This window comes from Papio anubis, chromosome 20 (assembly GCF_008728515.1).
Source record: "Papio anubis isolate 15944 chromosome 20, Panubis1.0, whole genome shotgun sequence".
NCBI classification, from domain to species: Eukaryota; Metazoa; Chordata; class Mammalia; order Primates; family Cercopithecidae; genus Papio; species Papio anubis.
This window is the reverse complement of record NC_044995.1, coordinates 4733241-4751984: the sequence shown is the minus strand read 5'-3', so window position 1 is coordinate 4751984 and position 18744 is coordinate 4733241. Positions and strand designations below refer to the sequence as shown.

Below are 18744 nucleotides of genomic sequence, written 5' to 3'. Positions count from 1 at the left end.
GGAGGCCCCCAGATGCCAGCAGCAGGCCACCCCGGGTTGGGGAGTGCGCGGCGTTCGTTACCTGGAGGCGGGTAGCACTGCAGCAGCCGCAGGAGCTTCACCGAGAGCCAGGGCGCTGGGACAAAGTAGTAGGTGTAGTCCTGGAGGTCGGTGGAGGCTGAGGAGACAATCTGCGGGGGAAGAGCAAGGAATAGGTTGGTGGCTGGGGTGGGAGGGGCACATGGGCTCACATGCCAGGGTGGAGCAAATGGTGCCTTCCAAGGGCAGTGCTGTCAGTGTTAAGTTTTGTTAGTGGGTTTTTTTGTAGAGACAGGGTCTCACTATGTTGCCCAGACGGGTCTAGAACTCATGGCCTCAAGCAATCCTCCCACCTCAGCCCCCCAATGTCCTAGGGTTACAGGCATGAGCCACCATGCCCAGCCAATGTGATGGTTTTATGAAGCAGGAATCTGAGGCTCTGGGAAGGGAGCGAGGAAGGGTCAGGCACACAAGATGGGGGCAAAACTAGGACTAAGCCTGGCTGGTTGATCTTTCCAAGTAATGCTAGTGTGCGGTGGGCAGGAAAGGTCTCTGCTGGTTCCCTTCTGTGTGACAGTCCCAGGCCCCCTCCTCACATGGGACGCTCTGAGCCTCCCCTGCCCCAGGTTTCCTCCATCAGAGCACACAGCATGCTGGCTCCCGGAGGCTGTTTCCTGTAGTCCCCCTACAAGGCTCAAAGCTACTCAAGGGCAGGGATTGGGTCTGACCCTTTTCTGGGTCCCTAGGCCTAATACAAGGTCAGATAGGAAGAGGTTCGGGGAAGAGGCAGGGAATTAGTGAAAGACTGAAAGATCATGGCTGGGCGCAGTGGCTCACACCTGTAATCCCAGCACTTTGGGAGACCAAGCGGGGTGGATCACCTGAGATCAGGAGTTCAAGACAAACCTGACCAACATGGCGAAACCCCATCTCTACTAAAAATACAAAAATTAGCTGGGTATGGTGGTGCATGCCTGTAATCCCAGCTACTTGGGAGGCTGAGGCAGGAAAATTCCTTGAACCTGGAAAGCAGACGTTGCAGTGAGCCAATATGGCGCCACTGCACTCCAGCCCAGGCAATAGAGTAAAACTCCGTCTCAAATTAAAAAAAAAGAAAGAAAAAGAAAGATTGGCCCAGGCACGGTGGTTCACACCTGTAATCCCAGCACTTTGGGAGGCCAAGGTGGGCAGATCACCTGAGGTCAGGAGTTTGAGACCAGCCTGACCAACATGGTGAAACCCCATCTTTACTAAAAATACAAAATCAGCCAGCGTGGTGGCACATGCCTGTAATCCCAGCTACTTGGGAGTCTGAGGCAGGAGAATTGCGGGAAGCGGAGGTTGCAGTGAGCCAAGATGGTGCCTGGGCACCAGCCTGGCACCCAGCCTGGGCAATAAGAGTGAAACTCCATCTCAAAAAAAAAAAAAAAGGAAAGATCATGTGACTTTTTTTCCTCATTGCAAACTCCTATTCAACCTTGCAAAGCCCTTCTCCAGGAAGCTCTGGCCCACCTCTGTGCTGGTCTGTGTTCCTGCCTCACTGTCATCCCGGCACACTCCAGCATTCGGACGTGTGATGAATGGATGAAACAGTGACTGAGGCTGAGCACAGCGGCTCACACCTGTAATCCCAGCACTTTGGGAGGCTGAGGCGGGAGGATCACTTGAAGCCAGGAGTTTGAGACCAGTGTGGACAACAAAGCAAGACTGATCTCTACAAAAAATACAAAAATTAGTGGCCGGGCGCGGTGGCTCACACATGTAATCCCAGCACTTTGGGAGGCCGAGGTGGGCGGATCACGAGGTCAGGAAATCGAGACCATCCTGGCTAACAAGGTGAAACCCCGTCTCTACTAAAAATACAAAAAATTAGCCGGGCGCGGTGGCGGGCGCCTGTAGTCCCAGCTACTCGGGAGGCTGAGGCAGGAGAATGGCGTGAACCTGGGAGGCGGAGCTTGCAGTGAGCCAAGAAAGCGCCACTGCAGTCCAGGCTGGGCAACAGAGTGAGACTCCATCTCAAAAAAAAAGGAAAAAAAAAAAAAATTAGCCACCTGCAGTCCCAGCTACTCGGGAGGCTGAGGCGAGAGATCGCTTGAGCCTAGGAGCCAGAGGCTGCAGTGAACCATGGTTGCACTACTGCACTCCAGCCTGGGTGACAGTGAGACCCTCTTTTAAAAAAACAAAACAAAACAAAACAAAAACCCTGAGAAAGAAATAATGAGTAGCTGCGTGAGCTGGTGTGTTCTTCTCTTTGCCTGTGAATCCAGGCCTCTCTCTACCTGCCCAGCAGACATGCATGTGTGCTCCAAGTCTCAATTCAGGGAAGCCTTCACCGGCCCCAGGAAGCCTTTGTGGACTCCCAGCCTGGGTTAAGTGCCTCCTATGGGTGCCCTGTCCTACCTCCATTATAGTGCAAGTCACCCCTTTTCTGATAATCGGTGACTGAGTCACCTCCCTGCAAGCAGGACAGGGAGCTCCTTAAGTGCAGAGCTTGGTTTCTGACTCATCTGTGTCCCTGGTGTCACCCCACATGGAGCCTGGCATGCATAAGGCCTCAAGGGATGTTCCTGGGCAGGACAGGAGCAAAGGTGGGAGAGGGACGCCAGGCAGGAGTGAGGCTGCACAGGAAAGACAGAGGCGGGAGGCAAAGCCAGAAGAGGGAAGGCGGGAGACAGAGAGAGGAGCGGGAGAGGGAGGAGGGCAGGGGGCAGCTCTGGCTCCCAGGGTGCTCGGCCTGCGAGGCCCTGTTCTGAGCACTTTATCCACAGCGCTCTGTGCCTCCAGGCGGGCACTGGTATTAACCCCACTGAACACAGGGGGCAGCTGAGGCCAGGGAGGTGAAGCCACTTGTCCGGGGCCACCCAGCCAGGAAGAGGCCGAGCCAGGAGGAATCCAGCTCAGAGCTTGAGTTTGTAAACCTTGGGCTGGGCTGCCTCTCAGGGAGGGTGGGGACCTGGGGGGTGTCAGAGGGCACAGGGATGCCAAGGCCACCTCCTGCAGCCAGCATCTAGGCCACACCCACCCGGCTGAGGCGCGACACAGCCAGGGAGATGCACGTCTTGAAGTCGTCTGGGTTCTTCTTGCAGAGACAGGTGATGAGGCTGACAGCAGCCGTGACCACGCCCTGCAGGGGCAGAGGAGAGGCAAGTCAGGCCCTGGGGGAGGCGGGCACCTGAGAGCAGAGGCTCAGGAGCGGGGCAAGGTCGGGCTGTGTGTGCAGTTGGGAGGATGGGGTTTAGGGGTGTGCACACGTGTCACTGTGCGTGCTTCAGAGGTGGGGTGAGGAGGACACGGGGCCTCGGGCACCATGACCAGCACTGACCTGGGTGTGTGGGGTATCCCTGGCAGGACCCCAGGCAGCTGGGTAAGGAGCAGTGAAGGGGTGGGACTCCAGAGAGTTGGGACTATGGTGAGTGGGACAGGGGTCAAGGTTTCTGTGCCGGTGGGCAGGTGATGGGCGCTGTTGGGGGAATCTCCGGGTATCAGAAACAGAGAGTGGGATTTTCTAAGGGGCTGGGTGGTTGGTGAGGGGTGTGGGGGTCACTGGACAGGATCCCTAGCCAGCCAGGCGAGTGTCAGAGATGGGGATGGGAGGGTTTCTGGACACTTGGGCAGGTAATGAGTACCAGGGACACTGGATCATGGTTTCTGGTGCCTGGTGAACGTCAGAGCCAAGTGAGGAGCCCCAGACATCCAGGGGGTCTGGGCCGAAGGGGGAGCCCCAGGCATCCAGGGGGTCAGAGCCGAGGGCGTAGCCCCGGGCATCCAGGGGGTCTGGGCCAAGGAGGGAGCCCCAGGCATCCAGGGGGGGTCAGGGCTGAGGTGGGAGCCTCGGGCATCCAGGGGGGTCAGGGCTGAGGTGGAGCCCCGGGCATCCAGGAGGCGTGAGGGCAGAGGGCTCACCATGTGCTGGTCATTGAGCAGGTGTACCACGCGTGCCGTCCACTCGCCCATGGGCACCAGGTCAGGCGAGGCCTTGTAGAGTCGCAGAAGGCACAGGGCTGCACTCTGCTTGACGCTGTCCATGCTGTCCCTGTGGGTACACCATGTGGGGCAGGGGAAGCAGAGTCAGTGACCCCAGCACCTCCCCTCCTCTCCTGTTTCTCCCAGGAAGGGTGTGCGAGGCCAGTGAGAGGGACAGACAGCCAGGCTACCGCAGGATCCAATCTGGCGCCGCCCTCATGGCCCACCAGAACTCAGTGTCTTCATCTGCAAAATGACTGCATCTCAGTAACCTCATGGGGTCCCTAGCAGGGCTCAGGAACATGTCAGGCCTGGCTCTGCACCTTCATTCATTCACCAAGCACCTACTGGGTGCCCATGGGGTACCAGGCAGTGCTGTGGGCGCCGTGGATAGAGTGGCGAACAAAGTGGTCCAAACACTTGTCCTTACATGTCAGACAGCACCACGAAAACACGTACATCAAATACTGTCAGGGCTGGGCATGGTGGCTCATGCCTGTAATCCCAGCACTTTGGGAGGCCGAGGTGGGAGGATCACTTGAGGCCATAAGTTCAAGACCAGCCTGGACAACAGTGAGACCCAGTCTCTTCAAAAATGCAAAAATTAGCTGGCTGTGGTGGCGCAGGCTTGTAATCCTAGCTACTTGGGAGGGTGAGGTGGGAAGACTGCTTGAGCCTGGGAGGTCGAGGCTGCAGTGCGCCACAAGTGTGCCACTGCACTCCCTCTAGCTTGGGCAACAGAGTTAGATCTGTCTCTAAATAAATAAAAACATTTAAAATAAACAAAACAGAGTAACTTGATGAGGAAAGACTGAAAATCCTCTGCAACAGAACGTCCCAGGCAGAGGGGACAGCCTGTGCCAGGACCATCAGGAAGGCGGAGCCTGCGCATAGGAGGAGCAGCGAGGAGGCCTGGGGGCTGCGGAGGCCTGGGGGCTGCAGCCTGAGCCATGGGGCAAGAGGCTGCAGATAGGACAGGGAGGGAACATAGGGCCAGACCCTGCAGAGCCTTGTGGGTTGCAGTGAGGACTTGGTTTTTTACCGATTGGGGGATGGAAGCCGCTGTGGGTGGTGAGCAGAGAATCAGCGTGACATTAACGTGACAGCAGGAACAGCTACCCCCAGACCCCTTCGGCCTGTCCAGCACTCCCACAGGTCTCTGGATGGATTCACTCATTTATCTTCTCTCCACAGCAAACTGAAGAAATGGTGTGTTTTTGATAGGTGTTTAAAGTGTCCCTCTGGCTATTGTGAGGGAACAGACTTTGCAAGGCCCTTTTGAATCCAAGGGAACATATCCACAGGTTCTGAGGGTTAGGGTGGCTCACGCCTGTAATCCCAGCACTTTGGGAGGCTGAGGCAGGAGGATCACTTGAGCCCAGGAGTTCGAGACCAGTCTGGGCAACATGGTGAGACCCCCATCTCTACTAGAAATACGAGAATTAGCCAAGCGTGGTGGCGCATGCCTGGAGACCCAGCTATTTGGCAGGCTGAGGTGGGAGGATCGCTTGAGCCTGGGAGGTGAAGGCTGCAGCCTGGGTAGGTGGCAGAGCAAGACCCCGTCTCCAAACAAAAAAAAAGGGTGGGGGTACTTTGCAGATATGAAGAAGTTAAGGATCATGAGCTGGAGAGAGGATCCTGGGTGATCCAGGTGGACCCGATGTCATCACAGGGTCCTTATAAGGGAAAGATACAGTTCAGAGTCAGAGAGAGATGATGTGAGGATGGAACAGAGGTCAGGCAGGAGAGAAGATGCCACGCCACTGCCTTTGGGGATGGGGGAAGGGGCCACGAGCCAAGGAAAGCAGGTGGCCTCTAGGAGCTGGAGAAGGCAAGGACATGGCCTCTCCTCTAGGGCCCCCGGAAGGGACCAGCCCTGGCCATGAGATGGATGTTGGACTTCCGACGTCCAGAACTGGTGTTTGACACTGCTGTGCTTGTGGTAATTCATCACAGCAGCCACAGGAAAGCAGTGTGGGCACTTGTACTTGTCTGGCACAGAACCTGGCAGCCAGCGGGCAGCCCATCTCAGAGGGCTGACTCCAGGCCCCAACCGTAACCCAGCTCCCAGCACAGCAAAGAGCATGGAGCATGATGTTGTTCTAGAAGAGGATCCCAAGGGAGCACCTTCTGGGGTCAGACACGCCTGCCTGAGGCTGTGACTGTGGGGCGCAGTTTGGGGTAAGCCACTGACCCTCTCTGATGAGCTGTTTCCCCTTCAGGAAAATGAAGAGCCTTGTCAACTTTGGGGACAAAGAAATAAGACTGTGGGCCAGGCATGGTGGCTTATGCCTATAATCCCAACACTTTGGGAGGCTGAGGCAGGTGGATCACTTGAGGCTAGGTGTTTGAGACTGGCCTGGTCAACATGGTGAAACCCCATCTCCACAAAAAAAAAAAAAAAGAAGGGTCAGGCGCGGTGGCTCACGCCTGTAATCTCAGCACTTTGGGAGGCCGAGGCGGGCGGATCACAAGGTCAGGAGATCGAGACCACGGTGAAACTCCGTCTCTATTAAAAAATACAAAAAATTAGCCGGGCGCGGTGGCGGGCGCCTGTAGTCCCAGCTACTCAGCAGGCTGAGGCAGGAGAATGGCGTGAACCCGGGAGGCGGAGCTTGCAGTGAGCCGAGATCGCGCCACTGCACTCCAGCCTGGGCAACAGAGTGAGACTCCATCAAAAAAAAAAAAAAAAAAAGGCCAGGTGCAGTGGCTCACGCCTATAATCCGAGCACTTTTGGGACACTGAGGCGGTGGATCACCTGAGGTCAGGAGTTTGAGACCAGCCTGGTCAACATGGTGAAACCCCATCTCTTCTAAAAATACAAAAATTAGCAGGGTGTGGTGGCGTGTGCCTGTAATCCCAGCTACTCGGGAGGCTGGGGCAAGAGAATCACTTGAGGTTGCAGTGAGCCGAGATCGCACCACTGCACTCCAGCCTGGGCAACAGAGCGAGACTCTGTCTCAAAAAAAAAAAAAAAAGAAAAGAAAAGAAAAAAGAAAAAAAAAAGAAATGAGACTGTGTGGTGCATGGCCATAGCCTTGAGTAAGAGGAGGCGTGGGGAGCTGTCAAGACTGGCCCAGTCATGGCCTATCAGTAAAGGCTTTCCCAGAAAACACCCAATGGACGGCAAAGGACATGGGGAGAAGTCCTCAGGGCAGACCTGCACGAGTCAAAGGCCTGTGGCAACAAGTCTCACTGGATGTGCAGCCACCCAGCAGCTGGCTCCTGCCATCAGCCAGGCAGATACCTGCCCAGCTGACACCTGTTGCCACAGCCTCCCAAAGTGCTGGGAACCCTCGTGTGCTGCAGCTGGGGGCGGACACAGGGACAGGCCCTCTGGAGAGGCTCTGGGCTCCCTCTGTCCAGAAAGGCCACCGCTGTGTGTGAAGTAGACCAAGACCAAAAGTGCTGCCCCCAGACGCCCACCCTACAGGAACGTTCACAGCCCAGTGATCATCAAGTTAGAACCAGAAACCAGCAAGAAGCCTGTCCACAGATGATGCTCCATTTATGACAGCACTTTTCCCATCTCAGTCATGGTAGGCATCTCCCCAGCCCTGATTCCTGGCCACTCTCCCATCGCTGCAACAGTGCCCATCTCCCGAGCCCTGACTCGGGGCCGGAGGGGACACTTTCCCATCTCTGTCATGGCGCACATCTCCCGAGCCCTGACTCGGGGCCACTTTCCCATCGCTGCCACGGCGCGCGTCTCCCAAGCCACAGCGCATCTCCCGAGCCCTCACTCCGGGCCACTTTCCCGTCACGCCAAGGCGTGCATCTCCAGAGCCACAGCGCATCTCCCGAGCCCTGACTCCAGGCCACTTTCCCATCTCTGTCATGGCGCACATCTCCCGAGCCCTGACTCGGGGCCACTTTCCCATCGCTGCGATGGCGCGCATCTCCCGAGCCACAGCGCATCTTCCGAGTCCTGACTCCGGGCCAAGCTCTGCTCTAAGCACTTCCACACAGCTCGCTCACTCTCCACCACAGCCCTCTAAGGACGCGGATTCTATCATCTCTATTTACAGATAAGGAGACCACACAAAGGAATAAGAGCTATTTATCAACTTGCTTAAGTGGAATAAGGGTTGTGGTGCTACTTAGGAAAAGCTTAAACTACACAATATCAAGCTGCATACCCAGGCATAAAAAATAAAACCACCAATCAGGCACAGTGGTTCACGCCTGTAATCCCAGCACTTTGAGAAGCTGAGGCCATGGAGGTTCACTTGAGCTCAGGAGTTCAAGACCAGCCTGGGTAATATAGTGAGACCTCGTTTCTATAAAAAGTTCAAAAATTAGCCAGGCGTGGTGGCTTGTGCCTGCAGTCCAGGCTACTGGAGTGGCTGACGTGGGAGGATCACCTGAGCCTGGGAGGTCAGGGCTGCAGTGAGCTATGATCATGTCACTGCACTCCAGCCTGGGCAGCAGAGCAATACTCTATCTCCGGCAAATCATGGATATGCACCACAATGTGGATGAACCTGAAAAACATCTTGTTGAGTGGAAGAAGCCAGACACAGAAGGCCACTGTGCAGTTCCATTTCTACAAAATGTCCACATTAGGCAAATCCGTGACAGAAAGCAGACTGGGCCGGGCGCGGTGGCTCAACCCTGTAATCCCAGCACTTTGGGAGGCCGAGACGGGCGGATCACGAGGTCAGGAGATCGAGACCATGCTGGCTAACACGGTGAAACCCCGTCTCTACTGAAAAATGCAAAAAATTAGCCGGGCGAGGTGGCGGGCGCCTGTGGTCCCAGCTACTCGGGAGGCTGGGGCGGAAGAATGGCGTGAACCCGGGAGGCGGAGCTTGCAGTGGGCTGAGATCCGGCCACTGCACTCCAGTCTGGGCGACAGAGCGAGACTCCGTCTCAAAAAAAAAAAAAAAAAAAAGAAAGCAGACTGGTGGCAGCCGGGGGCTGGGGGGAAGAGGGAATGGGGAGGGGCCGCTAATGGGTACGGGGTCTTTTTTTTGGAGCCATGAATGTTCTGCAATTAGGTGGTAGTGGTGGTTGCACAGCATCATGAATATACGAGAAACCACTGAACTGAGCACCTTCAAATTGTTAAAATGGCTGGGCACGGTGGCTCATGCCTATAATCCTAACACTTTGGGAGGCTGAGGCAGGCGGATCAATAGAGGTCAGGGGTTTGAGACCAGTCTGGCCAACATGGTGAAACCTTGTCGCTACTAAAAAACAAAAAACAAACAAAAAAAACCCAAAAACTAGCCAGGTGTGGTGGCGCACACCTGTAATCCCAGCTACTCAGGAGGCTGAGACAAGAGAATTGCTCGAACTCGGGAGGAAGAGGTTGCAGTGAGCCAAGATTGCACCACTGCACTCCAGCCTGGGTGACAGAGAAAGACTCTGTCTCAGAAAAAAAAAAAAAAAAAAAAGCCTAGCTGGGAGTGGTGGCTCACACTTGTAATCCCAACACTTTGGCAGGCTGAGGCAGGAAGATTGCTTGAGCTCAGGAGTTCAAGACTAGCCTGGGCAACATAGCAAAACCCTGTCTCTACAAAAAAAAAAAAATACAAAAATTAGCCAGGCGTGGTGGTGCACGCCTGTAATCACAGCTACTTGGGGGGCTGAGGTGGGAGGATTGCTTGAGCCCAGGAGTCGGAGGTTGCAGTGAGCCAAGACTGTGCCACCACACTCCAACCTGGACAACAGGGCAAGACCGTCTCCAAAAAAATAAAAAGTAAAAAAAAAAGTCTACCTACAAAATAAAGTTCCTCCGCGCCCCAGTCACTGTCGAGGCCAAGTTTCCAGTGTGGAGGGGGCAGCCTGGAGTCAGATAGCCCCACCCTGGCCCCTTGACCCTGGCAGGGCACCACCCCTCGACATCCACTGCAGGGACAGTGTCACCTGCACCCACACATGTTGGCCACGCTGGCCTCCCTCTCCGTCCTCAAAGTGCCCAGTCCCTCCCTCTTCAGGGTGGCTTGTAACCTGTCTCCCCCAAGCTGATGCCGACTGCCTGTCCTTGTCCTAAAGAAACTGCTGGCAGCAGGCCGGGCGCGGTGGCTCACGCCTGTAATCCCAGCACTTTGGGAGGTGGAGGCGGGCAGATCATGAGGTTAGGAGTTTGAGACCATCCTTGCCAACATGGTGAAACCCCGTCTCTACTAAAATACAAAAAAATCAGCCGGGTGCGGTGGTGCACGCCTGTAATCCAGCTACTCGGGAGGCTGAGGCAAGGGAATCGCTTGAACCCGGGAGGCAGAGTTTGCAGTGAGCTGAGATCGCGCTATTGCACTCCAGCCTGGCAATAGAGCAAGACTCCCATCTCAAAAAAAAAAAGAAACTGCTGGCAGCATTCGCGACTGGCCACTCCCTCCTCCATCAGAGTTCTCAGCATTCTGAGTCACGGCCTGATCCTGATTTTCCTCCCACACCCCATCACGCCTTCCATCCCCCCTGCCAGCAGAGTGTTAACACACTGGGCTGCACTGGGACCACTCAAGGGCCCAGCTTTTGTGGATTCCCGGTTAACATCTGCCCTCAAGGGCTTCACTGCTTAACTGCTATGACTGCCATCGATCCCCATGCTGTCAGATACAATAGCCCCCAGCCACGTGTGGCGACTGAGCACTGGGACTGCTGCGAATCCAAACTGAGAGACACCGAAACGCTGCATTCCAAAGACTTAGCACCAAACATGGATGTCAAATCAAATAGCTCATGAATAATTTTTATGCTGATTCAGTGTCAAAGTGATAACATTTTGGGTGGATCAGGTTAAACTGAACTATTACACGCTAGAAAAGAGAAAAACACCTATGTGGCTTGCATTTTATATATATTTTTATATATATGCTTTTTAAATTTTCAGACAGGGTCTCACTGTCACCCAGGCACGATCACAGCTCACTGCAGCCCAGGCCTCCTCACTGTACCCTGGGCCTCTTGAGCCCAAGCAATCCTCCCATCTCAGTCACTCAAGTAGCTGGGATTACAGGCACACATTTTTGTATTTTGCTTTTTTTTTTTTTTTCTATTGAGATGGAGTCTCGCTCTGTCACCCAGGCTGGAGTGCAGTGGTGCAATCTTGGCTTACTGCAACCTCTGCCCGCTGGGTTTAAGTGATTCTCCTGACTCAGCCTCCTGAGTAGCTGGAACTACAGGTGTGCACCACTGCACCCTGCTAATTTTTTTTTGAGATGGAGTCTCACTCTGTCACCCAGGCTGGAGTGCAGTGGCGTGATCTCCACTCACAGAAAGCTCCGCCTCCTGGGTTCAAGCAATTCTCCTGCCTAAGCCTCCTGAGTAGCTGGGATTACAGGTGCTCACCACCACACTTAATTTTTGTATTTTTAATAGAGACGGGGTTTCACCATGTTGGACAAGCTGTTCTCGAACTCCTGACCTCAAATGATCTGCCCGCCTCAGCCTCCCCAGTTGCTGGGATTACAGGTATGAGCCATCGTGCCCCGCCTGTATTTTGCATTATATTTTTATTGGACGGTGCTGATCTCTCTCAAATATCTCTCCCTCCCGCTCTGACTCCCTGCAATGCAGCTTCTTCCGCAGAGTCCTACTCAGATGTCTAATACACATCTCAAATTCAGCATGACCAAACCACACTCGGGTTCTGCCCTCTCTGACCCATTTTCCTGTAGCCTTCGTCACACTGCTGCAAGGTCTGACACCATTCACTCACCTGCTAAATGTCCCCACCTCATCCTAGCACAGCACATATAATCCATCGACTCTACTCCCGAAACATGCCCTTCTCATAACCACATGACCGCCACAGCCCTGGTCCAAGCCACCACAAGCTCTGACCTGGACCTGGTGATGGATGCCTGGCTGGTCTTGTTGCCCCACAGTCACCCCTTACAGTCTGTACTTCTGCTTATGATTTCCTGGGCTATTTGAATCTGGGGATCATCCTCTTTCATTCGTTCTGGAATAGTTTCAACCATTATCTCTCTTCGAACACTGCCTCTGTCACAATTTCTCCCTACAACTCTAAACGGCATTCTGTTAGGTGTTCTCTGTCTTCCATGAGTCTCAGTCTCTTTCCTAAAATCCCCATTGCTTTGTTTCTTTGGGATGCATTTTGATGTCTTTCTTCAGTTCTACTGCCTGGTCACTAATTCTGGCTTTGGCTGTGTCTACTCTGCTAACTAAAGTGGACACTTAATTTTTATTTTTTTAAATATTTGTTTGTTTGTTTGTTTTTTGTTTTTTTTTTTTTGTTTTTTTGAGACGGAGTCTCGCTCTGCTGCCCAGGCTGGAGTGCAGTGGCCGGATCTCAGCTCACTGCAAGCTCCGCCTCCCGGGTTCACGCCATTCTCCGGCCTCAGCCTCCCGAGTAGCTGGGACTGCAGACGCCCGCCACCTCGCCCGGCTAGTTTTTTGTATTTCTTAATAGAGACGGGGTTTCACCATGTTAGCCAGGATGGTCTCGATCTCCTGACCTCGTGATCCGCCCGTCTCGGCCTCCCAAAGTGCTGGGATTACAGGCTTGAGCCACCGCGCCCGGCCTGTTTGTTTGTTTTTTTAGACAGGGTCTTGCTCTGTCGCCCAGGTTAGAGTGCAGTGATGGGATCATAGCTCACTGCAGCCTCATCCTCCCAGGCTCAAGCAATCCTCCTGCCTCAGCCTCCCGGATGGACTACCCAGGCACACGGCACCCCACCTGGCTAATATTTTAGGTTTTGTGGCAATAGGGTCTCACTATGTTGCTGATCTTGAACTTCTGGCCTCAAGTGATCGTCCCGCCTCTGCCTCCCAAAGTGCCTGGATTATAGGTGTGAGCCACTACTGTGCCTGGCAATTTTTGACTATTTCAATTATATTTTCTTTTTTTTTTTCGAGACGAGTCTCACTTGTCGCTCAGGCCTGAGCCGCAGTGGCCAGATCTCAGCTCACTGCAAGCTCCCGGCCTCGGTTCACGCCATTCTCCTGCCTCAGCCTCCCCAGTAGCTGGGACTACAGGCGCCCGCCACCTCGCCCGGCTAGTTTTTTGTATTTTTTAGTAGAGACGGGGTTTCACCGTGTTAGCCAAATAGTCTCGATCTCCTGACCTCGTGATCCGCCCGTCTCGGCCTCCCAAAGTGCTGGGATTACAGGCTTGAGCCACCGCGCCCGGCCTCAATTATATTTTCAAATCTGCTTAAACTTTACTCATATTTTAAAATGCTTCTGTTATTTATTGAAACATATGAAATATACTTATTTTACATGCTGTATAATTCCAATTCCAAAGTTATTTTCTGTTTTCTTTTTCTTTTCTTTTTTTTTTTTTTGAGACAGAGTCTTGCTCTGTCACCCAGGCTGCAGTGCAGTGGCACGATCTCGGCTCATTGCAACCTCCGCCTCCCAAGTTCAAGTGATTCTCCTGCCTCAGTCCCCCAAGTAGCTGGGATTACAGGCGTGCGCCACCACACCTGGCTAATTTTTGTGTTTTTACTAGAGATGTGGTTTCACCATGTTGGCCAGGCTAATCTCGAACTCCTGACTTCAGGCGATCTGCTCACCTTGGCCTCCCAAAGTGCTGTGATTACAGGTGTGAGCCACCACACCCAGCCTTCTGTTTTATTTCTGCTGTCTGCTGATTCTCTCTCATGGTGTCTTGTGTGTGTTTAGAGATTTTTGGCTCTGAGCTACTCATGTCACTTGGAGCTTTATCTGTGGATATCACTGAAGCTTGTGGTGAAAATGGGTTTCCTCAGAAAAGTATCATGTTTGCTTCTGTGAAGCACTAGGAAACCTCCAGTTTCCATCACTTTAAACTAAAGGTTGACTTAGGGCTTTTTGGACTACCCAGATAGGGTAAAGTCAGGCTGAAAACCAGTCTGAGGGCTGTTCCATGCCAAAATTTCAGACAGGTAATTTTCCTTAGAGTCCCCAAGGGGGTTTATTTCTAGGTCACTCTCACTTTGAAGTATAGCCTTCGAGAACTTCTCGGACAAGCTTTGTCTTCTGTTCCCAGAGGCTGCAGGGCCCCAAAACCGATACTCGGGTTCACCCAGGTCAGCAAATGCCTTCTAAGCAAACGCTGGCTCCAGCACACAGCTCATCTGCTTGGGTGCTTGGTTCCTCTTTGCTTGTGGCCTGTGTGCTCCTCATTTTCTGGCTACCTCATGAATCCATTAAATAATATTGTCTTTCCTCTCTTATCCAATATTGACAGTTAGGTTTCAGGGAAAACATGAGTTGGGTGCCTAGTTGACCATACTGCCAGAAATAGAAGTCCCACCTGCGTGCACACCAAGCTGGAGTACACTGGCGCCATCACAACCCACAGCCTCCACCTCCCGAGCTCAGGCGATCCTCCCACCTCAGCCTCCCGAGTAGCTGGGACTATAGGTGCATGCCACCATGCCCTGGCAATTTTTGGAATTTTTAGTAGAGATTGGGATTTTGTCATGTTGCCCAGGCTGGTCTTGAACTCCTAGACTCAAGCAATCTACCTGCCTCAGCCTCCCCAAATGCACGGATGACGTAAGCAATCACACCTGGCAAATTCTACACTTCATCCTGCGATTCTTCCATCACCATTTGTCTCCTGCTCCAGACCATGAACACGGGAGGGCAATGACCATGTCCGCCTCTGGTCAGGACAACATCCCCAGCAATCAGCAGAGTGCCTGGCACATAGTATGTGCTCAGCAAATGTTTGGTGAATGAATGGAGATGAGGAAGTTCTGGAGGGCCGTCACCCATGGCGTACAGTTATCCCTCTTATCACAGGTGTTACAGTTCTGCAGTTCAGAGGCACCCCACTGGCTTTGTGGGGAAGCAGCCTCACACCGTCAAGTCAGCTTTGTATCACAGGAAGACACAAGTATGGGGCTGCCGCCGGAACCACTGGGTCCCCAGCCCAGCGTTAGCCCACATGCCGGCTGGGAGGCTTTGGGCAGGAGACACAGCCTCTCCGAGCCTCGCCCTTGGTTGAGACTCATCACCCCTAAGCTCCCCACTGCCAACGGGTCCCCACTGCCTTACCCGGCCACCAGGATGCGAGGGATGTCAGCGGCAAAGGCCTCACCCATCTCCCGGCTGCCCACGTTGGCGATGCAGTGCAGGGCCAGGCACATGAAGGTGGGGTTGCGGCTGGCCAGGTCATTCTTGATGGCGTTGTTGATGAGGCGGATCAGCTCCGAGTTCGAGTTCACCAGCACAGAAATGAACAGGTAACCCTGAGGGGAGGGAGGTCGTGGATGGCTAGGAGCCTTGTGACTGAGTGGCCCCAGACCCAACCCTCAGACCCAGGAGTCCAGGCCCCCAGGCCCCTCCTCCCTCAGATCCACAAAGTCCAGGCCCCAGATTCAACCCTCAGACCCAGGAGTCCAGGCCCCCAGGTCCCTCCTCCCTCAGATCCACAAAGTCCAGGCCCCAGACCCAACCCTCAGACCCAGAAGTCCAGGCCCCCAGGCCCCTCCTCCCTCAGATCCACAAAGTCCAGGCCCCAGATTCAACCCTCAGACCCAGGAGTCCAGGCCCCCAGCCCCTCTTCCTTCAGATCCACAAGTCTAGGCCCCCAGCCCCTCCTCCCTCAGACTCAGGAGTCCAGACCTCCAGCCCCCTCCTCCCTCAGACCCAGGAGTCTAGACCTCCAGCCCCTCCTCCCTAAGCACCCAGAGTCCAGACTCCAGCCCTCCTCCCTCAGACCCAGGAGTCCAGGCCCAGCCCTTCCTCCCTCAGACCCAGGAGTCCAGACCTCCAGCCCCCTCCTCCCTCAGACCCAGGAGTCCAGGCCCAGCCCGTCCTCCCTCAGACCCAGGAGTCCAGGCCCCCAGCCCCTCCTCCCTCAGACCCAGGAGTCCAGGCCCCCAGCCCCTCCTCCCTTAGACCCAGGAGTCCGGGCCCCCAGCCCCTCCTCCCTCAGACCCAGGAGTCCAGGCCCTGGCACCCCCCTCTCCAGACTCACTATTTGCTTCTCTGTGTATTTATTGGAACTCAACAGGTTCACAGCCTCCATGTGCCCAAAGTCAATGTCATGGCCAAGCAGGAAGATGAAAAGCAGTTTACATACGTATTTTTTCTTACTGTAGCCATCCAAGGCTTTGTCTCCTAGGGTAAAGGAAGGAGGAAGGGGGAGCCAGAAATGAGGAAATGTCACAGGATAGGTCACAGGAGCCCCAGCTCCCAGCCCTGAGCCAGAAGTTGGGCCCCCAGCCTACCTTTGAACTTGGAGCGGATGTTGGCCAGTTCCTTGTTAATTCTCTTAATCTCCGCCTCTTTGCTCTTACCTGGGAGAGGAGGAAGAGGGTGGGCGGTGAGGGGTCTGGGGAGTCAGCCAGCTGCCTTCTCTTTCCCAGGCGCGGCCCCACCCAGCAGGAAGGGCAGATCTTCTCTGCCCCCAGGCACTGGGGCTCAGGACAGGCCAGGACCCCTTCTCTGGCTAGGAGCTTCAAAGAGGGAAGAACCACGGCTTGCTGAGCCCCACAGCACAGAGCACACACCCTTGGGCTGTCCCTGACTCCCTCTCTCCTTCCTCCTCCCACTGTGGCCCCTGATCTATGGGGCTCCTCAGGGCCCTGGACATGCTCCCTGAGAGCTCCTATCCCCACTCCCCATACGCAACGGACATGTGATGAATGAATGAATGAATGAAGAGCTCGGCTGGCCCCAGGGTGCTCACCCCTACCACTGAGCTCACTGCCTCCTCTCCCAGTTCTCAATCCCATGAAGGTCCCGCTGTCCACGTAGTCACCAGGTCAGACCCTTGGATGCTGTTCTCACCCCCTTTGTCCCCACAGCCATGGATTCGTCCTCTCTCACATGGCCTGTCCCCACTGCCTCCTGTCCCCTGGCTGCCAACCTCTCCCCAATTTGTCTGGGACATTCCTACACCTCTGACAGGACCTGCTAATGGAATAAGTACAGAAAGCCTTCCCTGATCCTACAGGCCAGGTCTCTGCTTCCTCCATGTTCCTCAATGCCCTACAGCACCTGCTTTGGAGCACAATCTGACTAGATGCTCTCGGCCACCCTCTCTGCTTCTCCTGTCCCTGTTCCACTCACCCCAGACTTCATTCCTTCCTTGACAGATTCCACTGCTCACTCTGCTCCTCCAAACAGAACCTGGACATCCTCACGCCAATTGGGCTACTGCCTCATCCTTTTTATTTATTTATTTTTGAGACAGGGTCTTAGTCTGTCGCTCAGGCGCAGTGCAGTGGTGCAATCATAGCTCACTGTAACCTCAAACTCCTGGGATCCAGCGATCCTCCACCCTCAGCCTCCCAAAATGCTGGGATTACAGGTATAAGCCACTGTGCCTGGCTGCCTCCTCCTCTTAACTTGACCTTCAGAACATGTCCTGAGCATCTCCAAGGTGACCACTTCATCCAGACCCCATGCTCGCTCGCTGGGCTCAGTGAAGCAGCCTCCCCTCTGGGATGTGTTTCCATATCCTGGGCTCCTCCCTTGTGTTTCCATATCCTGGGCTCCAGGATGCCAGCTGGGGGTGCTCCACCCCATGGCCCACCAAGCCCTCTGCCCCTGTCACAGCCACCCTGCCAGTGTCGCCCCTCAGACCCCTAAGGTCCGTCCAGCCCCCTGGCCTCCATTCTGCTCTGGAAACATGCATGTCCTCCTGCCTCAAGGACCTTCACACAAGCTGTGCCCTCTTGCCGGGGCCACCCCTCCCGTCATCTTCCCGTCATTTGGGTCTTGGCTCCTGCCACCTCTGAAAGGCCATTCTGTTTCACTTCCTTAAAGTCAATTCTTTATTATTCTGCTTAAAGAGTTATTTTTCAAAAAGTCCTCTCTGGTACATTTCACCATGTCGCAATTTTATTTCTCTCCACTGTCGAACTTCCTCCAACTTCAGACTATAAGCATCAGGAGGGAGCTCCTAGAACAGTGCCCTGCATACAGCAGGTGCTCTATAAATGTCTAGTTATCTAAGGGGCAGAGATCTGCTCTGACCCACATTCTTCAGGGCGTAGTCTCCAGCAGGGTGAGGTGTGCATTCAATGAATGAATCAATGGCTGAGAAAGCAAGTATATGTGCCATCCCTCTCTCTAGAAATCCTGTCTTGTCCCTGCTCCCAACTTCTATGGAAGCTCCCATAAGCCTCACTTCAGATGTCACCTCCTCCAGGAAGCCCCTCTGATTAGCACCTCCTCATCAGTGCTAAGGGGACCCTAGTGCTGTACCATCCAATATAGCAGTTGTCAGCTAGTGGCTCCTGAGACCCTGAAATGTGGCCGTTCCAAACCGAGAGGTGCTGTCAACAGCAAACATACACGGGATTTAGAAGACAGTGTGGAGAAAAAATATAAAATAGTTCAGTAAAAATTACAGGGGCTAGGCGCAGTGGCTCATGCCTATAATCCCAGCACTTTGGGAGGCCAAGGCAGGAGGATGGCTTGAGCCCAGGAGTTGCAGACCAGCCTGGACAACATGGTAAGAACCTGTGTGTCAACAGAATAAAATAATATAAATTATAAAACATTGATCACATGCTGAAATAATAATTTGGGTATACTGGGTTATATAGACACAGTATTAAAATTAATTTTGCCTGTTTCTCTCTTTTTTTTTTTTTTTTTTTTTTGGTAGCCCAGGCTGGAGTGCAGTGGCGTGATCGGCTCACTGCAACCTCTGCCTCCTGGGTTCAGTGCTTTTCGTGCTTCAGCCTACGAAGTCACTGGGACTAGAGATGCATAACACCACATTCAAATAATTTTTTTTTTTTTGAGATGGAGTCTCACTCTGTCGCCCAGACTGGAGTGCAGTGGCGCGATCTCGGCTCACTGCAACCTCCGCCTCCCAGGTTCAAGCAATTCTTCTG

The 18744-nt window shown here is 54.0% G+C and overlaps 1 protein-coding gene across 2 annotated transcripts in view; it reads right to left on the bottom strand.

The window, feature by feature from the left end:
* Window positions 1-18744, bottom strand: part of AP2A1 (adaptor related protein complex 2 subunit alpha 1) — a 42145-nt gene that overhangs the window by 11412 nt on the left and 11989 nt on the right. For both annotated transcript variants that reach the window (XM_003915921.3, XM_003915920.3), the window contains exons 2-7: window positions 16123-16191; window positions 15870-16012; window positions 14945-15138; window positions 3922-4051; window positions 3041-3142; window positions 62-170 (exon numbers count right to left, since the gene is read on the bottom strand). In XM_003915921.3, the coding sequence (XP_003915970.1) occupies window positions 62-170; window positions 3041-3142; window positions 3922-4051; window positions 14945-15138; window positions 15870-16012; window positions 16123-16191 (747 nt within the window). The remainder of the gene's footprint in view (window positions 1-61; window positions 171-3040; window positions 3143-3921; window positions 4052-14944; window positions 15139-15869; window positions 16013-16122; window positions 16192-18744) is intronic.